At 43.4% G+C, this 24136-nt stretch overlaps 1 protein-coding gene across 1 annotated transcript; it reads left to right on the plus strand.

Annotated features, from left to right (window-relative positions):
• The first annotated feature begins 421 nt into the window (after positions 1-421).
• Positions 422-19839, plus strand: LOC134586416 (endothelial zinc finger protein induced by tumor necrosis factor alpha-like). The gene is made up of 5 exons (XM_063441927.1): positions 422-523; positions 10078-10128; positions 15252-15378; positions 16257-16340; positions 17360-19839. Exons 2-5 carry the CDS (start codon positions 10099-10101, stop codon positions 18985-18987), a joined length of 1869 nt encoding a protein of 622 aa, XP_063297997.1. The 5' UTR covers positions 422-523; positions 10078-10098; the 3' UTR covers positions 18988-19839.
• Positions 19840-24136: the final 4297 nt, after the last annotated feature.

Consider the following 24136-nt stretch of genomic DNA (forward strand, 5'->3'; position numbering starts at 1 on the left):
GTAATCCCAGAGCAGATTAATTTGGATTAGGGGTTAATGGGGTGCACATTTTTAGAATAAAAAATAATTTTATTATTACACTCAAGGAGTTATACACACAGTAGACATAGATTACCTGTTACTTTATATCCACAAACCAATCAGTGAAGAAATCTCCAATAATTGATGTAACTGTTATACTCTGTGATGACAGAGCGGCCATGTTTGTTAAGGGCAAGGATGCATTATGGGTAATTTCTTACAATAATCCTGGTAGTAATTGCCAATCAGGCCTGTCACTCGCCCTCTGTGCTGCTCTGAGAGGTTTTGCTGTAATCAGTGAGAGCCGAGAAATTACAGCTTCTCAAACCTGCCAGGAACCAAAATGGCGGCTCCAGCAACAGTGTCCACAAACCTAGCCGACGTCACTTCCGCTGTCCTGTGTTCACACTGAGCTCTACTCTGTCCTAGTGCTACAGCTACTGGCGTGACGTCATCTGCCCTCACTGCAATCGGAGTGACGTCACCGCAGGCTGACAGAGAGGTATGTGATCATTAAACCAATCACTGGGATCAATATTAATATTATTACCATCTCTCCTTAATAACCTGAATAAATCCCTCTGTACCATTACTGTACATTCAGTGCTGTGTGCTGTGACACAGGGTGGGGGGTCAATATTAATATTATTACCAGCTCTCCTTAATAACCTGAATAAATCCCTCTGTACCATTACTGTACATTCAGTGCTGTGTGCTGTGACACAGGGTGTGGGGTCAATATTAATATTATTACCAGCTCTCCATAATAACCTGAATAAATCCCTCTGTACCATTACTGTACATTCAGTGCTGTGTGCTGTGACACAGAGTGTGGGGTCAATATTAATATTATTACCCAGCTCTCCTTAATAACCTGAATAAATCCCCCTGTACCATTACTGTACATTCAGTGCTGTGTGCTGTGACACAGGGTGTGGGGTCAATATTAATATTATTACCAGCTCTCCATAATAACCTGAATAAATCCCTCTGTACCATTACTGTACATTCAGTGCTGTGTGCTGTGACACAGGGTGTGGGGTCAATATTAATATTATTACCCAGCTCTCCTTAATAACCTGAATAAATCCCTCTGTACCATTACTGTACATTCAGTGCTGTGTGCTGTGACACAGGGTGTGGGGTCAATATTAATATTATTACCAGCTCTCCATAATAACCTGAATAAATCCCTCTGTACCATTACTGTACATTCAGTGCTGTGTGCTGTGACACAGGGTGTGGGGTCAATATTAATATTATTACCCAGCTCTCCTTAATAACCTGAATAAATCCCTCTGTACCATTACTGTACATTCAGTGCTGTGTGCTGTGACACAGGGTGTGGGATCAATATTAATATTATTACCTGCTCTCCTTAATAACCTGAATAAATCCCTCTGTACCATTACTGTACATTCAGTGCTGTGTGCTGTGACACAGACTGTGGGGTCAATATTAATATTATTACCCAGCTCTCCTTAATAACCTGAATAAATCCCTCTGTACCATTACTGTACATTCAGTGCTGTGTGCTGTGACACAGGGTGTGGGGTCAATATTAATATTATTACTAGCTCTCCTTAATAACCTGAATAAATCCCTCTGTACCATTACTGTACATTCAGTGCTGTGTGCTGTGACAGGGTGTGGGGTCAATATTAATATTATTACCAGCTCTCCTTAATAACCTGAATAAATCCCTCTGTACCATTACTGTACATTCAGTGCTGTGTGCTGTGACACAGGGTGTGGGATCAATATTAATATTATTACCGAGCTCTCCTTAATACGTAACCTGAATAAATCCCTCTGTACCATTACTGTACATTCAGTGCTGTGTGCTGTGACACAGGGTGTGGGATCAATATTAATATTATTACCGAGCTCTCCTTAATAACCTGAATAAATCCCTCTGTACCATTACTGTACATTCAGTGCTGTGTGCTGTGACACAGGGTGTGGGATCAATATTAATATTATTACCGAGCTCTCCTTAATAACCTGAATTAATCCCTCTGTACCATTACTGTACATTCAGTGCTGTGTGCTGTGACACAGGGTGTGGGGTCAATATTAATATTATTACCCAGCTCTCCTTAATAACCTGAATAAATCCCTCTGTACCATTACTGTACATTCAGTGCTGTGTGCTGTGACACAGGGTGTGGGGTCAATATTAATATTATTACCCAGCTCTCCTTAATAACCTGAATAAATCCCTCTGTACCATTACTGTACATTCAGTGCTGTGTGCTGTGACACAGGGTGTGGGGTCAATATTAATATTATTACCCAGCTCTCCTTAATAACTTGAATAAATCCCTCTGTACCATTACTGTACATTCAGCGCTGTGTGCTGTGACACAGGGTGTGGGGTCAATATTAATATTATTACCGAGCTCTCCTTAATAACCTGAATAAATCCCTCTGTACCATTACTGTACATTCAGTGCTGTGTGCTGTGACACAGGGTGTGGGGTCAATATTAATATTATTACCGAGCTCTCCTTAATAACCTGAATAAATCCCTCTGTACCATTACTGTACATTCAGTGCTGTGTGCTGTGACACAGGGTGTGGGGTCAATATTAATATTATTACCCAGCTCTCCTTAATAACCTGAATAAATCCCTCTGTACCATTACTGTACATTCAGTGCTGTGTGCTGTGACACAGGGTGTGGGGTCAATATTAATATTATTACCAGCTCTCCTTAATAACCTGAATAAATCCCTCTGTACCATTACTGTACATTCAGTGCTGTGTGCTGTGACACAGGGTGTGGGGTCAATATTAATATTATTACCCAGCTCTCCTTAATAACCTGAATAAATCCCTCTGTACCATTACTGTACATTCAGTGCTGTGTGCTGTGACAGGGTGTGGGGTCAATATTAATATTATTACCCAGCTCTCCTTAATAACCTGAATAAATCCCTCTGTACCATTACTGTACATTCAGTGCTGTGTGCTGTGACACAGGGTGTGGGGTCAATATTAATATTATTACCCAGCTCTCCTTAATAACCTGAATAAATCCCTCTGTACCATTACTGTACATTCAGTGCTGTGTGCTGTGACACAGGGTGTGGGATCAATATTAATATTATTACCCAGCTCTCCTTAATAACCTGAATAAATCCCCCTGTACCATTACTGTACATTCAGTGCTGTGTGCTGTGACAGGGTGTGTGGTCAATATTAATATTATTACCCAGCTATCCTTAATAACCTGAATAAATCCCTCTGTACCATTACTGTACATTCAGTGCTGTGTGCTGTGACACAGAGTGTGGGATCAATATTAATATTATTACCCAGCTCTCCTTAATAACCTGAATAAATCCCTCTGTACCATTACTGTACATTCAGTGCTGTGTGCTGTAACACAGGGTGTGGGGTCAATATTAATATTATTACCCAGCTCTCCTTAATAACCTGAATAAATCCCTCTGTACCATTACTGTACATTCAGTGCTGTGTGCTGTGACACAGGGTGTGGGGTCAATATTAATATTATTACCCAGCTCTCCTTAATAACCTGAATAAATCCCTCTGTACCATTACTGTACATTCAGTGCTGTGTGCTGTGACACAGAGTGTGGGGTCAATATTAATATTATTACCCAGCTCTCCTTAATAACCTGAATAAATCCCTCTGTACCATTACTGTACATTCAGTGCTGTGTGCTGTGACACAGGGTGTGGGGTCAATATTAATATTATTACCCAGCTCTCCTTAATAACCTGAATAAATCCCCCTGTACCATTACTGTACATTCAGTGCTGTGTGCTGTGACAGGGTGTGGGGTCAATATTAATATTATTACCCAGCTCTTCTTAATAACCTGAATAAATCCCTCTGTACCATTACTGTACATTCAGCGCTGTGTGCTGTGACACAGGGTGTGGGATCAATATTAATATTATTACCCAGCTCTCCTTAATAACCTGAATAAATCCCTCTGTACCATTACTGTACATTCAGTGCTGTGTGCTGTGACACAGAGTGTGGGATCAATATTAATATTATTACCCAGCTCTCCTTAATAACCTGAATAAATCCCCCTGTACCATTACTGTACATTCAGTGCTGTGTGCTGTGACAGGGTGTGGGGTCAATATTAATATTATTACCCAGCTCTTCTTAATAACCTGAATAAATCCCTCTGTACCATTACTGTACATTCAGCGCTGTGTGCTGTGACACAGGGTGTGGGATCAATATTAATATTATTACCCAGCTCTCCTTAATAACCTGAATAAATCCCTCTGTACCATTACTGTACATTCAGTGCTGTGTGCTGTGACACAGGGTGTGGGGTCAATATTAATATTATTACTAGCTCTCCTTAATAACCTGAATAAATCCCTCTGTACCATTACTGTACATTCAGTGCTGTGTGCTGTGACACAGGGTGTGGGGTCAATATTAATATTATTACCAGCTCTCCTTAATAACCTGAATAAATTCCTCTGTACCATTACTGTACATCCAGTGCTGTGTGCTGTGACACAGGGTGTGGGGTCAATATTAATATTATTACCAGCTCTCCTTAATAACCTGAATAAATCCCTCTGTACCATTACTGTACATTCAGTGCTGTGTGCTGTGACACAGGGTGTGGGGTCAATATTAATATTATTACCCAGCTCTCCTTAATAACCTGAATAAATCCCTCTGTACCATTACTGTACATTCAGTGCTGTGTGCTGTGACACAGGGTGTGGGGTCAATATTAATATTATTACCCAGCTCTCCTTAATAACCTGAATAAATCCCTCTGTACCATTACTGTACATTCAGTGCTGTGTGCTGTGACACAGGGTGTGGGGTCAATATTAATATTATTACCAGCTCTCCTTAATAACCTGAATAAATCCCTCTGTACCATTACTGTACATTCAGTGCTGTGTGCTGTGACACAGGGTGTGGGGTCAATATTAATATTATTACCAGCTCTCCATAATAACCTGAATAAATCCCTCTGTACCATTACTGTACATTCAGTGCTGTGTGCTGTGACACAGGGTGTGGGGTCAATATTAATATTATTACCAGCTCTCCTTAATAACCTGAATAAATCCCTCTGTACCATTACTGTACATTCAGTGCTGTGTGCTGTGACACAGGGTGTGGGGTCAATATTAATATTATTACCCAGCTCTCCTTAATAACCTGAATAAATCCCTCTGTACCATTACTGTACATTCAGTGCTGTGTGCTGTGACACAGGGTGTGGGATCAATATTAATATTATTACCTGCTCTCCTTAATAACCTGAATAAATCCCTCTGTACCATTACTGTACATTCAGTGCTGTGTGCTGTGACACAGACTGTGGGGTCAATATTAATATTATTACCCAGCTCTCCTTAATAACCTGAATAAATCCCTCTGTACCATTACTGTACATTCAGTGCTGTGTGCTGTGACACAGGGTGTGGGGTCAATATTAATATTATTACTAGCTCTCCTTAATAACCTGAATAAATCCCTCTGTACCATTACTGTACATTCAGTGCTGTGTGCTGTGACAGGGTGTGGGGTCAATATTAATATTATTACCAGCTCTCCTTAATAACCTGAATAAATCCCTCTGTACCATTACTGTACATTCAGTGCTGTGTGCTGTGACACAGGGTGTGGGATCAATATTAATATTATTACCGAGCTCTCCTTAATACGTAACCTGAATAAATCCCTCTGTACCATTACTGTACATTCAGTGCTGTGTGCTGTGACACAGGGTGTGGGGTCAATATTAATATTATTACCCAGCTCTCCTTAATAACCTGAATAAATCCCTCTGTACCATTACTGTACATTCAGTGCTGTGTGCTGTGACACAGGGTGTGGGGTCAATATTAATATTATTACCAGCTCTCCTTAATAACCTGAATAAATCCCTCTGTACCATTACTGTACATTCAGTGCTGTGTGCTGTGACACAGGGTGTGGGGTCAATATTAATATTATTACCAGCTCTCCATAATAACCTGAATAAATCCCTCTGTACCATTACTGTACATTCAGTGCTGTGTGCTGTGACACAGGGTGTGGGGTCAATATTAATATTATTACCCAGCTCTCCTTAATAACCTGAATAAATCCCTCTGTACCATTACTGTACATTCAGTGCTGTGTGCTGTGACACAGGGTGTGGGGTCAATATTAATATTATTACCCAGCTCTCCTTAATAACTTGAATAAATCCCTCTGTACCATTACTGTACATTCAGCGCTGTGTGCTGTGACACAGGGTGTGGGGTCAATATTAATATTATTACCGAGCTCTCCTTAATAACCTGAATAAATCCCTCTGTACCATTACTGTACATTCAGTGCTGTGTGCTGTGACACAGGGTGTGGGGTCAATATTAATATTATTACCGAGCTCTCCTTAATAACCTGAATAAATCCCTCTGTACCATTACTGTACATTCAGTGCTGTGTGCTGTGACACAGGGTGTGGGGTCAATATTAATATTATTACCAGCTCTCCTTAATAACCTGAATAAATCCCTCTGTACCATTACTGTACATTCAGTGCTGTGTGCTGTGACACAGGGTGTGGGGTCAATATTAATATTATTACCCAGCTCTCCTTAATAACCTGAATAAATCCCTCTGTACCATTACTGTACATTCAGTGCTGTGTGCTGTGACAGGGTGTGGGGTCAATATTAATATTATTACCCAGCTCTCCTTAATAACCTGAATAAATCCCTCTGTACCATTACTGTACATTCAGTGCTGTGTGCTGTGACACAGGGTGTGGGGTCAATATTAATATTATTACCCAGCTCTCCTTAATAACCTGAATAAATCCCTCTGTACCATTACTGTACATTCAGTGCTGTGTGCTGTGACACAGGGTGTGGGATCAATATTAATATTATTACCCAGCTCTCCTTAATAACCTGAATAAATCCCCCTGTACCATTACTGTACATTCAGTGCTGTGTGCTGTGACAGGGTGTGTGGTCAATATTAATATTATTACCCAGCTATCCTTAATAACCTGAATAAATCCCTCTGTACCATTACTGTACATTCAGTGCTGTGTGCTGTGACACAGAGTGTGGGATCAATATTAATATTATTACCCAGCTCTCCTTAATAACCTGAATAAATCCCTCTGTACCATTACTGTACATTCAGTGCTGTGTGCTGTAACACAGGGTGTGGGGTCAATATTAATATTATTACCCAGCTCTCCTTAATAACCTGAATAAATCCCTCTGTACCATTACTGTACATTCAGTGCTGTGTGCTGTGACACAGGGTGTGGGGTCAATATTAATATTATTACCCAGCTCTCCTTAATAACCTGAATAAATCCCTCTGTACCATTACTGTACATTCAGTGCTGTGTGCTGTGACACAGAGTGTGGGGTCAATATTAATATTATTACCCAGCTCTCCTTAATAACCTGAATAAATCCCTCTGTACCATTACTGTACATTCAGTGCTGTGTGCTGTGACACAGGGTGTGGGGTCAATATTAATATTATTACCCAGCTCTCCTTAATAACCTGAATAAATCCCCCTGTACCATTACTGTACATTCAGTGCTGTGTGCTGTGACAGGGTGTGGGGTCAATATTAATATTATTACCCAGCTCTTCTTAATAACCTGAATAAATCCCTCTGTACCATTACTGTACATTCAGCGCTGTGTGCTGTGACACAGGGTGTGGGATCAATATTAATATTATTACCCAGCTCTCCTTAATAACCTGAATAAATCCCTCTGTACCATTACTGTACATTCAGTGCTGTGTGCTGTGACACAGAGTGTGGGATCAATATTAATATTATTACCCAGCTCTCCTTAATAACCTGAATAAATCCCCCTGTACCATTACTGTACATTCAGTGCTGTGTGCTGTGACAGGGTGTGGGGTCAATATTAATATTATTACCCAGCTCTTCTTAATAACCTGAATAAATCCCTCTGTACCATTACTGTACATTCAGCGCTGTGTGCTGTGACACAGGGTGTGGGATCAATATTAATATTATTACCCAGCTCTCCTTAATAACCTGAATAAATCCCTCTGTACCATTACTGTACATTCAGTGCTGTGTGCTGTGACACAGGGTGTGGGGTCAATATTAATATTATTACTAGCTCTCCTTAATAACCTGAATAAATCCCTCTGTACCATTACTGTACATTCAGTGCTGTGTGCTGTGACACAGGGTGTGGGGTCAATATTAATATTATTACCAGCTCTCCTTAATAACCTGAATAAATTCCTCTGTACCATTACTGTACATTCAGTGCTGTGTGCTGTGACACAGGGTGTGGGGTCAATATTAATATTATTACCAGCTCTCCTTAATAACCTGAATAAATCCCTCTGTACCATTACTGTACATTCAGTGCTGTGTGCTGTGACACAGGGTGTGGGGTCAATATTAATATTATTACCCAGCTCTCCTTAATAACCTGAATAAATCCCTCTGTACCATTACTGTACATTCAGTGCTGTGTGCTGTGACACAGGGTGTGGGGTCAATATTAATATTATTACCCAGCTCTCCTTAATAACCTGAATAAATCCCTCTGTACCATTACTGTACATTCAGTGCTGTGTGCTGTGACACAGGGTGTGGGGTCAATATTAATATTATTACCAGCTCTCCTTAATAACCTGAATAAATCCCTCTGTACCATTACTGTACATTCAGTGCTGTGTGCTGTGACACAGGGTGTGGGGTCAATATTAATATTATTACCCAGCTTTCCTTAATAACCTGAATAAATCCCTCTGTACCATTACTGTACATTCAGTGCTGTGTGCTGTGACAGGGTGTGGGGTCAATATTAATATTATTACCCAGCTCTCCTTAATAACCTGAATAAATCCCTCTGTACCATTACTGTACATTCAGTGCTGTGTGCTGTGACACAGGGTGTGGGGTCAATATTAATATTATTACCCAGCTCTCCTTAATAACCTGAATAAATCCCTCTGTACCATTACTGTACATTCAGTGCTGTGTGCTGTGACACAGGGTGTGGGATCAATATTAATATTATTACCCAGCTCTCCTTAATAACCTGAATAAATCCCCCTGTACCATTACTGTACATTCAGTGCTGTGTGCTGTGACAGGGTGTGGGGTCAATATTAATATTATTACCAGCTCTCCTTAATAACCTGAATAAATCCCTCTGTACCATTACTGTACATTCAGTGCTGTGTGCTGTGACACAGGGTGTGGGGTCAATATTAATATTATTACCAGCTCTCCTTAATAACCTGAATAAATCCCTCTGTACCATTACTGTACATTCAGTGCTGTGTGCTGTGCTGTGGGAAACCCCAATATAGTCATGATAGCCTGATAGCCCCGATCTGGGAGACCATCATATCCAAAAATTAACCAGATCGGTTCAGGGGTTCAGGATTTCTGTGAAAGTCTCAGTTTGACCGACCGCACACGATGCTCCTGCCCCAAAAGAGTTCCATGAAATCAGGCTGTGCCGTCGGTCTCTTTCAGGAGTGAGAAATTTAATAAAAGTACTGAACGTAACCGTTTGGAGTACAATCAGTCTTTTTCCTTGTTCGGGAGCTTTCTCCCAACGAACGCCATTCAGTTCTCACATATTTTACCGAACTTCTATCTAGGTGGAAGTGCTAGCAGTGTTCGCGCCGTCGAGTGCCTGACTTGAGTTCCATGCACTCGACAACCAAACACCGCTGTATGTATTCACAGCTAAAGATGGCCCGCCCCACGTGTTCGTCCATACTAACGGCGGCCACCCAGCCGACCACTCAGAATGTTGGTATAATTGCGGTTACTGATGTGCGAACAAAGGTGAAAAGGGTCAATGAGCAGCACTCGCCTGCCCTGGGTGGTCTGACTTTTCGGTAGTTCGTTTGTTATACGAAATAGATAGGTCTCCGGTGTTCGGGGAGTTCGTATACTGAACTATGCAGTGTATCAAATAAACAAAAATTTACAAATTTTAATCTAGGGATAGGGAATCCGTCACACTCTATATATAAAATTAAATTGCTGTATGTGTTTTTAGGATAAATGAAACCATTGGAATATGGATCAGTGTGAGGAAGCATCTGATAAGGTAAATAGAGCACATTGAGATGTTGCTGTTATATTTTTGTTTTATTATGTACATGATATTCACTAGATATTATATTTTTATTGCACATAATATTTATACTATTTTCATCTGGGTCAGGAGTTCTTATCCTTGGTCTAAACCAAGCATGTCAAACATGGGGTCCACAGTGAACATATTTGTGGCCCGCCTGCCCTGGGGCCGCTTTCAGCTATGGCTGCGACCAGCAAGACAGGAAAATATTTCCTGATACCTGCTCTCCCGGCCACAAGAGGGCAGAGTGGCTGTGTGTCTGAGCAGAACAGAGCAGCCACTCCCCCTTCCCTCCTGCTCGCAGTGCCAGCCACTCCCCCTTCCCTCCTGCTCGTAGTGCCAGCCACTCCCCCTTCCCTCCTGCTCGCTGTGCCAGCCACTCCCCCTTCCCTCCTGCTTGCAGTGCCAGCCACTCCCCCTTCCCTCCTGCTCGCAGTGCCAGCCACTCCCCCTCCCTCCTGCTCGCAGTGCCAGCCACTCCCCCTCCCTCCTGCTCACAGTGCCAGCCACTCCCCCTTCCCTCCTGCTCGCAGTGCCAGTCACTCCCCCTTCCCTCCTGCTCACAGTGCCAGCCACTCCCCCTTCCCTCCTGCTTGCAGTGCCAGCCACTCCCCCTTCCCTCCTGCTTGCAGTGCCAGCCACTCCCCCTCCCTCCTGCTCACAGTGCCAGCCACTCCCCCTTCCCTCCTGCTCGCAGTGCCAGCCACTCCCCCTTCCCTCCTACTCGCAGTGCCAGCCAATCCCCCTTCCCTCCTGCTCGCAGTGCCAGCCACTCCCCCTTCCCTCCTGCTCGCAGTGCCAGAGGAGCGTCTGGTCTGCTTGGGCAGGGCTGGAGCTGGAACTGGAGGACAGACAGCAAATTGTATGGTAGGAATAGAGGGGCTTGGGGCAGGGGGGGCAGTGTTTTAATTTGGGGGAGGGAGAGAGCCAGTGTATTAATTTGAGGGAGGGAGGGGACCAGTGTATTAATTTGAGGGAGGGGGCCAGTGTTTTAAATTGGGGGGAGGGCAGTGCAGAGTGGGGGGGGGGGGCAGTGTATACATTTGAGAGGGAAGGGAGTAGTGTATTAACCTGGGGGAGCGAGGGGGCCAGTGTATTCATTTGGGGAGTGGTGGCAGTGTATTAATGGGAGAGAGGGTGCAGTGTATTAATTTGGGGAAGTCAGGGGGCCATTGTATTAAATTGGGGAAGGGAGGGCAGTGTATTTGAGGCAGGGAGGGGGCCAGTGTATTAGAGTGGGTGGGCAGTATGTTAAATTGGGGGGAGGGCAGTCTATATAATTAGAGTGGAGGGAGGAGGGGCAGTGTAGTAGACTAGGGGCAATGTATTAGAGTGGAGGAGGGGCAGTGTGTTGGATTGGTTGAAGGGGGCAGTGTATGGTGGAGTGGATGAGTGGAGGGAGGAGGGGCAGTGTGTTGGATTCTGGGGCAATGTATTGGAGTGGGAAGAGGTTCAGTGTGTTAGATAAGGTCTGCATGGAGGCGCTCCATGGAGATACTTTTTGCCACACATGCACAATAGCCTCCTGTTGCTTTCCTATGGGAAAGCATTGGATTGGCTGAGATCAGCAAGTTTGATGATCTCAGCCAAAGTGAAGAACACGCTCATTGAACTTCAAAATAAACAAGATAACGTCATTGTGGCGGAACCAGCCTCGCCACTGGGCATTGGAGAAGACTGATTGCCAGCCTCCTGCCATCTGACTATGGCCCCTGGGATGTATTGCCTGCTCTCCTGTACTGATGAGGATTGCTACCAACTAGGTGGATTTGGCTATGGAGCTTGTGTAGTGCCCTCTGTTGGTAGCAACAGTAATGTGCACTACCTTAATAGCAATGGTAATTTGCATATTCGGGTAGATTTGCATATCGCTAATTCTGCATGCAGGAGAGACATTTGGTGTTAATTATGGTCTTCCCCACCCATTTATAAATATGTAATTGTTATAATAAGTCACTGTATGTTGCCTGTTATGATTTGACTGTTTGTAATTTTATTTAGTTTTCACAGCAATGTTAATGTAATGACCATATGGGCTAGTTCCAAGTAAAATAAAGTTTTAGACAGTTCTAGTTCACCCTCAATTTGGAGTCCTGTCTCTTATTGGGGGAATCTGCTACAAGGGATTGCTATGCTCTGCATATTCTCTTGCTATAATCACTCCTAAGCTCTTTTAAGAGCTCGTTCCTGCTTCGCTCTGAAGGAAGAGTGGTTTGGCCTGCGGTGGTTGTGGCGTCGGCTAGAGTGCTTGGAATCCTCAAGAAGCGATAGGAGCATTCATCAACAGAGGTACCCAGTCGGGGTGCCAGGTGATCCGTTACAGTCATTTTTTAATTCACCATTGACTCACTATTTCAGTCCCATTACCAAACATTTCCTAATATGTCAAGGTAGTTGGACTGAAATGTTGCTTATATGCAAATGCATTTCTTAAAATAAATTTGCCCTTATGTTTATTTTGAAGCCCTATGAGCGCGAGGACGTCCAGTGTCAGGCAACTTTTTTTATACTGTATTTTTCTAAATAAACCTATGTTTCTCTGGAAACTGGTTTGGGTTTTTTTTGCGGCCCACATAAACGTAAACCTTCTTTATTTAACCCGTCTTATTCTTTGTGTTTGACATGCTTGGTCTAAACTGACTTTGTGACCTGTGTTAGAGAACCTGGGTACAAGCTTGCAGTATGGTTAGTGGCAAACCCCCTAAGTCCAAATTGGTAGTGGGAGACATGCTTTGTCCGGTCTGGATGTGTGACTGGTGGGAGACACCTTTTGTCGGTCCGGATGCGTAAGTGGTGGGTAGACACCCTTGGGCCAGTCTGGTTGTGTGACTGGTAAAGAGACATTCTTGGGCCAGTTTGGTTGAGAGTTGAGTTTGGTAGTGTGACTGATGCTTTGGTCCAGCCTGGTTGTGTGACTAATGGGAGAAACCCATCGTCTAATCTGGTTGTTTGGCTGGTGGGAGATACCCTTGGTCCAATCTGTATACTCAGCTGATGGGAGATACTCTTGATCCAGTCTGGTGATTCGGGTGATGGGAGATACCCTTGGTTTACTCTGGTGTTTTGGCTGATTGGAGATACCCTTGGTTTACTCTGGTAGCTTGGATGGTTGGAGAAACCCTTGGTCCAGTCTGGTGGTTCGGCTGGTTGAAGATACCCGTGGTCCAGTTTGGTTGTATGACTGGTGAGAAGATATTCGTGGTCCAATTTGGTTGAGAGATGAGATTGTTAATGTGACTTGTGGGAGATAATCTTGATCCAGTCTGGTGATTCGGGTGGTGGGAGATACCCTTGGTCCAGTCTGGTAGTTCGGCTGATTGGAGATACCCTTGGTTTACTCTGGTGTTTTGGCTGATTGGAGATACCCTTGGTTTACTCTGGTAGCTTGGATGGTTGGAGAAACCCTATGTCCATGTAGCGGTACTTACCTTATCCGGGGGCCGGACGCGGTCCTCTCTTCAAGCCGCGCGCGGTCCTGCGGCTGCACGAGCCGCGCGCGGCTCGTCCGACTGTTCAGACAGGAAGGCGGGCAGTGACCGCGGGAAGCGGTCACGTGTCCCGCCTGCAGCTAAGAGCGCGCCGCGAATCTCGGGCGCGCTCTTAAAGAGACAGTGGGAGCCTAAATTGCAAAAAGGCTCCCATTGGCTCCTGTCATGCCAATCACCCCATACACTTACCTGTTGGGGGAGTGGAAGTGACAGGAGCCAATCACATTAGTTTGAAGGCTACTTATACTTACCCTTTTCCCTTAGTTCCTTGCCCTATCGTGGTTTCTGCTACAGTTCCCTTTAGTGCTTGTTGTGTTCAGTTGTGTTTCTCCGTATTTGACCTTGGCTTTGTATTCTGACTTCGTTTTCGCTTTATCCTATTCTGTACTGTTTGCCGGCTTGCTGATTCCTGTGTACCAGTCCCCGGCTAGTTTTCGTTTACGCTGTCTCTTTGTGCCCTTGACCTCGGATCGTTCCTGACTCTGTCTTATCCTATTACGTCGAGTCCGGCCACTCTAAGGTCCGGTAGACGTATCTCTCCTCTGTACTGTCTTCTGTTAGGCTGGATCCTGCGTGTAGGGGTATATACTCGTTACAGTCCAGTCTTTTGGTTCGGCTGGTTGGAGATACCCTTGGTCCAGTTTGGTTGTATGACTGGTGAGAAGATATTTGTGGTCCAATTTGGTTGAGAGATGAGATTGTTAATGTGACTTGTGGGAGAAAACCAGTCCAGTCTGGTTGTGTGACTAGTGGAAGATACCCTTGGTTGAATCTGTTGTTTGGTTCATGGGAGACACCCCTAGATCAGTCTGTTTGTGTGGTTGGAGACACCCTGGACTGATGCTGTTGTTTGACTAATGGGAGACACCCTGTGTGACTAATGGGAGACACCCTGGGTCAATGCTGGTTTTTAACCGGTGGAAGAAACCCTGGGTGGAGGTTGGTGGCAGACACCCTGGGTTGATGCTGGTTTGTGACTGGTGGGAGCCACCTGGGTGGAGGTTGGTTGCAGACACTTTGGATTGATGCTGGTGTGTGACTGGTGGGAGACACCCTAGGTGGAGGTTGGTGGCAGACACCCTGGTTTATCACTGGTTTGTGACTGGTGAGAGACACCCTGGGTGGAGTTTGGTCGCACACACCCTGGTTTGATGCTGGTGTGTGACTGGTGGGAAACACATTTGGTCAAGGCTGGTAGGAGACACCCTTGGTCCAGTCTGTTTATGTGGCTGGTGGAGACATTCTTGGCTGATACTGCTGTGTTGCTATTGGGAGAATCCCTGGACCTGTGAGAAAGTAGGGGAGTCACCTTGAGATATTATGGGAAGGTATGTAAGATGTAGCTCAGGGAATCAGGGGCTGCAGTTTTGGGAGACGGGAATTGGGAATGAGCTGAATATGTATTTGGGGAGTTTTCATGTATTCTAAGGATAACTATTTACCAGTGATGCTGAAGCTTGCCACCCAACATGTTTGGCAACTAGCTGGTTCAGTATGATAGGAACTATAGTTCCTTAAATAAAGGTTGCCATGGTTATCACCAATGCCATAGAGTTGCTATAACCTGGGTATGCTGACAGAGCCAATCTCTTTCTTTACTCTCAGGACCCTGTTACATTTGAAGATGTTGCAGTGTTTTTTTCCAAAGGCGAGTGGGCCTTGCTGGAGCAATGGCAGAAGGACCTTTACCGGACTGTGATGAAGGACAATTTTGAAACGGTTTCCTCTCTGGGTAAATAAAGTCAGAGCAGCTCAGAATGATTAACATTCAATTCATGTTGTTTATCTTTCAGAGTGCCGAGATCCCTGTGACATTGCCGAACTTCATACTAATACCGCTCAGAGGTTAGAGAGGGCGGTGTGAAAATGGATGGAAATGTAACAGGACCAGAAACAATAAAAATATAAAATCACACTCACAAAACTAGCCCGCTGATTAAAAAAAAATACTGAATAGAATGCAGTATTATCTCAGTTTTAGTCACGTGCCGTCTGCTTCCAGGGAATGCACAATCCACGTTATTGTCACATGACAGGGAACGCATGGTCCATGTTATTGTCACATGACAGGGAACGCATGGTCCACGTTATTGTCACATGACAGGGAACGCATGGTCCACGTTATTGTCACATGACAGGGAACGCATGATCCACGTTATTGTCACATGACAGGGAACGCATGGTCCACGTTATTGTCATATGACAGGGAACGCATGGTCCCCGTTATTGTCACATGACAGGGAACGCATGGTCCACGTTATTGTCACATGACAGGGAACGCATGGTCCACGTTATTGTCCCATGACAGGGAACGCATGGTCCACGTTATTGTCCCATGACAGGGAACGCATGGTCCACGTTATTGTCACATGACAGGGAACGCATGGTCCACGTTATTGTCCCATGCCATTTTGCTCCCTGGGAAAGCATGATGTGACCAGTTAATCTCTCACGACGCTCTATCCCATTAAAAGATCTCTGTTAAGCGGTGTGAGTGGATGCTACCAGCTCCCCACTAGCAGGGTGGTGGCTCGCTAAGAATGTTGGGTTTAGATATGTTGCCCTTGGATTCCTGATTCTTGCTGACTCCCATCATGTTTTCTGCTTCAGGTGTGCCGGCCATCCTGCATGGGGAGAGCCAAGAGTATCAGCTACTAGTCAGCATGAAGCAGGAACACAGCCTCCTGGAGAATGGTGAGCAGAATAGCTTAATCCCACAAGCCGTAGCTACACTAATAGTGACCGTTTACTGTCCCCGGTGCTGAGAGATATGCTCATAAATATCAGTAACAAATATGCTTGTACCAAAGTAATGATTGTTATATATGTCCAGCAGCCCATTCTCAGGGGCCAAACACTGGCTGCTCCCCTTTTATAGATCATTAAGTTTCCTCATTGCTGTGTTTACATTAGATTTGTCATTAAAACCAAATAAAAATATTTTTAATAAATTGCCCTCTGTGCTAAAGCTACTCCTGTTCTGGTGTGTGAGGACACACGCTTTGTATTTCTTATTAATAGGAATTGTATCAGTATTAGTAAGGGCCCTGCTAAAATTACAATTTAAGGGCAGCATTCTAAAAGACGTTCAATCAGCAGGAACATTCCATTGGTTTCCACAGTAACTGCTCCACATTTAGAACGTTGTCCCATAATCAGCTCTTTATATGTAAATTCTATTTACAGCAACTCTGTCACTTTGCTGGTTTTTAAATAAATCCCTTTTTGTCCCTCTATTTTTTTATTTTATTGACAGTCACCTTAGCTTTTTTAGTTATACGTGAGGAATAGCAGGGACTTTTTTTTCTCCTGGTGCGCAAGATCTTTGGCAAATGTCAATGGGCAGAATTTAAGAAAAGTTATTTTTCTGTTGCCATGGTAAGTTACCCAGAATCCACCAGTAAAGTAAATCCCAAAGAAGGCAAACTGCCAAGTAGGACAAAATGGCTATGCCCAGTTATTGAGATCCAACACAAGGAAAAAAAGATGATAAATATAAATAAAGGCAAGTAGCAAAGAGAGGAGTTTAATCAATAAGGTAGAGAGGGCATAAGGGAAAGGAAACAGAAAGAAGAAGAAAAACAACAACACTGTGATGTAGCAATAAGCCTTGAATGGGGTAGCACTGAGAGGGTTGGATCTTCGTTATAATGAAGATTTAACAGAGCTTGCATGGATCAGAACTAAATTCACATCTGCTTCCATTCTAACAGATCCTGAGGCTGTGACAAGGGCTTCCACCAAGTCTGAGAACGTAAAACGCACCAATAGACTGAGGTTTGGCGAGAAGCAAACAGCTCTAGCAATTTATAGTGAACAGAAAGGCCCGTACAGGAAAAAAATAAAGCCTGCCGGACGTGCTGCTGGTAGACTACTCTTGAGCAATTCCATCAAAAATGAAGATTGTAAAATTGAGCCTCCATTCACTTCTCATCTTGGAGGAATCATTTCTTGTGGCGTTAATCCAGAAAACAACTTCTCAGACACATTTTCCCGAAAGAAGTACACAGTGATGGAGAAGAAACGAAAAACCATGACCACATTTCAGAGCAAGTACAAGAAAGCAAGAGTCCGTACGCCTGGTGTTTTCTTCCCCTGCAACATGTGCAAGAAAACCTTTAATAATACCTACCGTCTGAAGGTACATTCCAGGGTCCATACAGGAGAGAAACCGTATACGTGCAGGGACTGTGGAAAGGGATATTCCAGAGCAGACTATTTGAGAGCTCACCGTATTGTGCATTCTGGGGAAAACCCTTTCCAATGTACTGACTGTGAGAAAAGCTTTAGTGAGAAAAAGATCCTTAGGAAGCACCTGAGAACTCAGCATCAAAAACCTGTAAGTAATGAAAAGAAGACCACCGGACAGGACAACCCAGCTAAAAAAATCTCTAAGAAAACTCATTTGTGTACTGTGTGCAATAAAAGTTTCAGCAAGTCTTATAACCTTAAAGTTCACCAGAGAATCCACACAGGAGAGAAACCATACCAATGTCCAAAGTGTGACAAGTGTTTTTCACAGAATATCAGATTGAAGATTCACAAGACTACCCATGAGGAATGGGCACATGAGGCTAGCAGATTCAAGAGGGCCAAACCAACTACCCCACTGGAGAAGTTGCACAAGTGTAGTGTGTGTGATAAGAGCTTCAGCAAGTCATACAGTTTGAAGGTCCACTTGAGAATTCACACCGGGGAGAAACCATATGAATGTGAGGAATGCCATAAAAGTTTCTCTAAGAACAACCTACTGACTGTCCACAAGAGGATCCATAGTGGGGAGAAGCCGTACCAATGTATGGAGTGCCTAAAAAGCTTCAGCGTCATCTCCCACTTGCGTGTCCACAAGAGAACGCACACTGGAGAACGTCCTTATAAGTGCATGGAGTGCTCAAAAAGTTTTAGTGACTATTCTTCATTGGTCAGACACCAGAGGATACACTCTGGTGCCAAGCCATACCAGTGCAACATATGCAAGAAGAGCTTCCGGGAGACATCCCACCTCACTGTGCATAAGCGCACCCACACTGGGGAGAGACCTTACAAGTGCGCAGAGTGCCACAAAACATTCGTTGACTGTTCCTCCTTCGTTGAGCATCGCAGGAATCACACGGGCGCCAGGCCATACACATGTGATGTTTGCCAGAAAGGCTTTGCCAAGGCTTACACATTAAAAATTCACCAGCGAATCCATACAGGAGAAAAGCCGTATAAATGTGACCAGTGTCCGCGCAGCTTCAGCATTAACTACCTCCTGAAGGTCCATGAACGCACACATGTTGGCAAACAAACACATAACTCCAGCATACAAAGCATTAACAACAAGATCCTCATAGATTAGTGTGAAATGCAGACAGTTTCAAGGATATTCACTAAACTATGTCAGTAATTCTCCAGTGAAGTGCAAATTGTAGGCCACATTAGACAAACAGGAATACTTCTCCAAGCCAGCTATGTTTCTAAGTCAGCTATTTTCATCTTACATTTCCAAACCCTGGAGAATTCTTGACAATTCACTGTTTAGTTAGTAACCCCCTGATCAGGGAAAATTTATTAAAAAAGCAAATAACATTTTTAACTTGTGTAAATAATCCTCCTAATTTGGGAATAAAGTGATATGTGCTTTTTAAGACTCATGTACAGCAACAACCATGTTTCATATTGAATCACACAGGCTGCATGTTTCACCAGCGCTCAATGCTACACATTGCTAAGTCATAGTAGGTGACTTGTTTTAATTTGTAATGAATAGAATGGAAGCTAACTCGGCTGTAAACCTGCATTGTAGTTAACTGATCTGTGAAATATCTGCTTTCTGGCTGACGGTCACTCAGTATAAGTTAAGGATGGGAAAACTACACCCCACAATTACACCAACAGGATCACAAGAGTAAAAGATAAATTGTGTAAATTTGTATTATCTTATTTAATAATTATTTCTGTTAATATGGTAAGTACATAAATCTAGTGAGGGATGTGTGCCCAGCTTGTACACATGAGGGGGAATGCTGTACATGTTATATATTACAGAAAAAACAAGACTGGTCTCTAGGGTAAAGAGAAACAAAGGTTTGTAAAGACTTAGGGCTGTGCCGTTGCATTGTTTGATAGAAATATGTGATTTTTATATTTGTAAGAAGAATCTTGTTTTCAATCACCCACAGAATCATGGTCAGTCTGTAGATCACGGCTAAAGCTACACAATTAGAGCCCTGGTCAGTCTGCAGATCACGGCTAAAGTAAGACAATTAGAGCCCTGGTCAGTCTGTAGATCACGGCTAAAGCTACACAATTAGAGCCCTGGTCAGTCTGTAGATCACGGCTAAAGCTACACAAATAGAGCCCTGGTCAGTCTGCAGATCACGGCTAAAGTAAGACAATTAGAGCCCTGGTCAGTCTGTAGATCACGGCTAAAGCTACACAATTAGAGCCCTGGTCAGTCTGTAGATCACGGCTAAAGCTACACAAATAGAGCCCTGGTCAGTCTGCAGATCACGGCTAAAGTAAGACAATTAGAACCCTGGTCAGTCTGTAGATCACGGCTAAAGCTACACAATTAGAGCCATGGTCAGTCTGTAGATCACGGCTAAAGCTACACAAATAGAGCCCTGGTCAGTCTGCAGATCACGGCTAAAGTAAGACAATTAGAGCCCTGGTCAGTCTGTAGATCACGGCTAAAGCTACACAATTAGAGCCATGGTCAGTCTGTAGATCACGGCTAAAGCTACACAAATAGAGCCCTGGTCAGTCTGCAGATCACGGCTAAAGTAAGACAATTAGAGCCCTGGTCAGTCTGTAGATCATGGCTAAAGCTACACAATTAGAGCCCTGGTCAGTCTGTAGATCACGGCTAAAGTTACACAATTAGAGCCATGGTCAGTCTGTAGATCACGGCTAAAGTTACACAATTAGAGACATGGTCAGTCTGTAGATCATGGCTAAAGTTACACAATTAGAGCCCTGGTCAGTCTGTAGATCATGGCTAAAGTTACACAATTAGAGACATGGTCAGTCTGTAGATCACGGCTAAAGTTACACAATTAGAGCCCTGGTCAGTCTGTAGATCATGGCTAAAGTTACACAATTAGAGACATGGTCAGTCTGTAGATCACGGCTAAAGTTACACAATTAGAGCCCTGGTCAGTCTGTAGATCATGGCTAAAGTTACACAATTAGAGCCCTGGTCAGTCTTTAGATCACGGCTAAAGTTACACAATTAGAGCCATGGTCAGTCTGTAGATCACGGCTAAAGTTACACAATTAGAGACATGGTCAGTCTGTAGATCATGGCTAAAGTTACACAATTAGAGCCCTGGTCAGTCTGTAGATCATGGCTAAAGTTACACAATTAGAGACATGGTCAGTCTGTAGATCACGGCTAAAGTTACACAATTAGAGCCCTGGTCAGTCTGTAGATCATGGCTAAAGTTACACAATTAGAGACATGGTCAGTCTGTAGATCACGGCTAAAGTTACACAATTAGAGCCCTGGTCAGTCTGTAGATCATGGCTAAAGTTACACAATTAGAGCCCTGGTCAGTCTGTAGATCATGGCTAAAGTTACACAATTAGAGACATGGTCAGTCTGTAGATCACGGCTAAAGTTACACAATTAGAGCCCTGGTCAGTCTGTAGATCATGGCTAAAGGTACACAATTAGAGCCATGGTCAGTCTGTAGATCACGGCTAAAGTTACACAATTAGAGCCCTGGTCAGTCTGAAGATGATGGCTAAAGTTACACAATTAGAGCCCTGGTCAGTCTGAAGATGATGGCTAAAGTTACACAATTAGAGCCATGGTCAGTCTGTAGATCACGGCTAAAGTTACACAATTAGAGCCATGGTCAGTCTGTAGATCATGGCTAAAGGTACACAATTAGATCCAAGGTCAGTCTGTAGATCATGGCTAAAGTTACACAAATAGAGCCCTGGTCAGTCTGTAGATCACGGCTAAAGTTACACAATTAGAGCCATGGACAGTCTGTAGATCATGGCTAAAGGTACACAATTAGATCCAAGGTCAGTCTGTAGATCATGGCTAAAGTTACACAAATAGAGCCCTGGTCAGTCTGTAGATCATGGCTAAAGTTACACAATTAGAGCCATGGTCAGTCTGTAGATCATGGCTAAAGTTACACAAATAGAGCCCTGGTCAGTCTGTAGATCATGGCTAAAGTTACACAATTAGAGCCATGGTCAGTCTGTAGATCATGGCTAAAGTTACACAATTAGATCCAAGGTCAGTCTGTAGATCATGGCTAAAGTTACACAAATAGAGCCCTGGTCAGTCTGTAGATCATGGCTAAAGTTACACAATTAGAGCCATGGTCAGCCTGTAGATCATGGCTAAAGTTACACAAATAGAGCCCTGGTCAGTCTGTAGATCACGGCTAAAGTAAGACAATTAGAGCCATGGTCAGTCTGTAGATCATGGCTAAAGTTACACAATTAGAGCCATGGTCAGCCTGTAGATCATGGCTAAAGTTACACAAATAGAGCCCTGGTCAGTCTGTAGATCACGGCTAAAGTTACACAATGAGAGCCATGGTCAGTCTGTAGATCACGGCTAAAGTTACACAAATAGAGCCCTGGTCAGTCTGTAGATCATGGCTAAAGTTACACACTTGGAGCCAAGGTCAGTCTGTAGATCATGGCTAAAGTTACACAATTAGAGCCATGGTCAGTCTGTAGATTACGGCTAAAGTTACACAATTAGAGCCCTGGTCAGTCTTTAGATCACGGCTAAAGTAACACAATTAGAGCCATGGTCAGTCTGTACATCACGGCTAAAGTTACACAATTAGAGACATGGTCAGTCTGTAGATCACGGCTAAAGTTACACAATTAGAGCCCTGGTCAGTCTGTAGATCATGGCTAAAGGTACACAATTAGAGCCATGGTCAGTCTGTAGATCATGGCTAAAGTTACACAAATAGAGCCCTGGTCAGTCTGTAGATCATGGCTAAAGTTACACAATTAGAGCCATGGTCAGTCTGTAGATCACGGCTAAAGTAAGACAATTAGAGCCATGGTCAGTCTGTAGATCATGGCTAAAGTTACACAATTAGAGCCCTGGTCAGTCTGTAGACCATGGCTAAAGTTACACAATTAGAGCCATGGTCAGTCTGTAGATCATGGCTAAAGTTACACAATTAGAGACATGGTCAGTCTGTAGATCATGGCTAAAGTTACACAATTGGAGCCCTGGTCAGTCTGTAGATCATGGCTAAAGTTACACAATGAGAGCCCTGGTCAGTCTGTAGATCATGGCTAAAGTTACACAATTAGAGACATGGTCAGTCTGTAGATCACGGCTAAAGTTACACAATTAGAGCCATTGTCAGTCTGTAGATCATGGCTAAAGTTACACAATTAGAGACATGGTCAGTCTGTAGATCATGGCTAAAGTTACACAATTGGAGCCCTGGTCAGTCTGTAGATCATGGCTAAAGTTACACAATGAGAGCCCTGGTCAGTCTGTAGATCATGGCTAAAGTTACACAATGAGAGCCATGGTCAGTCTGTAGATCATGGCTAAAGTTACACAATGAGAGCCATGGTCAGTCTGTAGATCACGGCTAAAGTTACACAATTAGAGCCCTGGTCAGTCTGTAGATCACGGCTAAAGTTACACAAATAGAGCCATGGTCAGTCTGTAGATCACGGCTAAAGTAACATAATTAGAGCCATGGTCAGTCTGTAGATCACGGCTAAAGTAAGACAATTAGAGCCATGGTCAGTCTGTAGATCACGGCTAAAGTAAGACAATTAGAGCCATGGTCAGTCTGTAGATCATGGCTAAAGTTACACAATTAGAGCCCTGGTCAGTCTGTAGATCACGGCTAAAGTTACACAATTAGAGCCATGGTCAGTCTGTAGATCATGGCTAAAGTTACACAATTAGAGACATGGTCAGTCTGTAGATCATGGCTAAAGTTACACAATTGGAGCCCTGGTCAGTCTGTAGATCATGGCTAAAGTTACACAATGAGAGCCCTGGTCAGTCTGTAGATCATGGCTAAAGTTACACAATGAGAGCCATGGTCAGTCTGTAGATCATGGCTAAAGTTACACAATGAGAGCCATGGTCAGTCTGTAGATCACGGCTAAAGTTACACAATTAGAGCCCTGGTCAGTCTGTAGATCACGGCTAAAGTTACACAAATAGAGCCCTGGTCAGTCTGTAGATCACGGCTAAAGTAAGACAATTAGAGCCATGGTCAGTCTGTAGATCATGGCTAAAGTTACACAATTAGAGCCATGGTCAGCCTGTAGATCATGGCTAAAGTTACACAAATAGAGCCCTGGTCAGTCTGTAGATCACGGCTAAAGTTACACAATGAGAGCCATGGTCAGTCTGTAGATTACGGCTAAAGTTACACAAATAGAGCCCTGGTCAGTCTGTAGATCACGGCTAAAGTTACACAATTAGAGCCATGGTCAGTCTGTAGATCACGGCTAAAGTTACAGCAATTAGAGCCCTGGTCAGT

This window comes from Pelobates fuscus, chromosome 2, assembly GCF_036172605.1.
Source record: "Pelobates fuscus isolate aPelFus1 chromosome 2, aPelFus1.pri, whole genome shotgun sequence".
Taxonomy (NCBI): domain Eukaryota; kingdom Metazoa; phylum Chordata; class Amphibia; order Anura; family Pelobatidae; genus Pelobates; species Pelobates fuscus.

Excerpts from the sequence above, each read along its gene's own strand:
- LOC134586416 (XM_063441927.1), top strand. The coding sequence starts at position 10,099 with ATGGATCAGTGTGAGGAAGCATCTGATAAG. Across the intron at positions 10,129-15,251 it reads GTGAGGAAGCATCTGATAAG|GACCCTGTTACATTTGAAGA; the intron begins GTAAATAGAGCA and ends CTTTACTCTCAG. Across the intron at positions 16,341-17,359 it reads ACACAGCCTCCTGGAGAATG|ATCCTGAGGCTGTGACAAGG; the intron begins GTGAGCAGAATA and ends CCATTCTAACAG.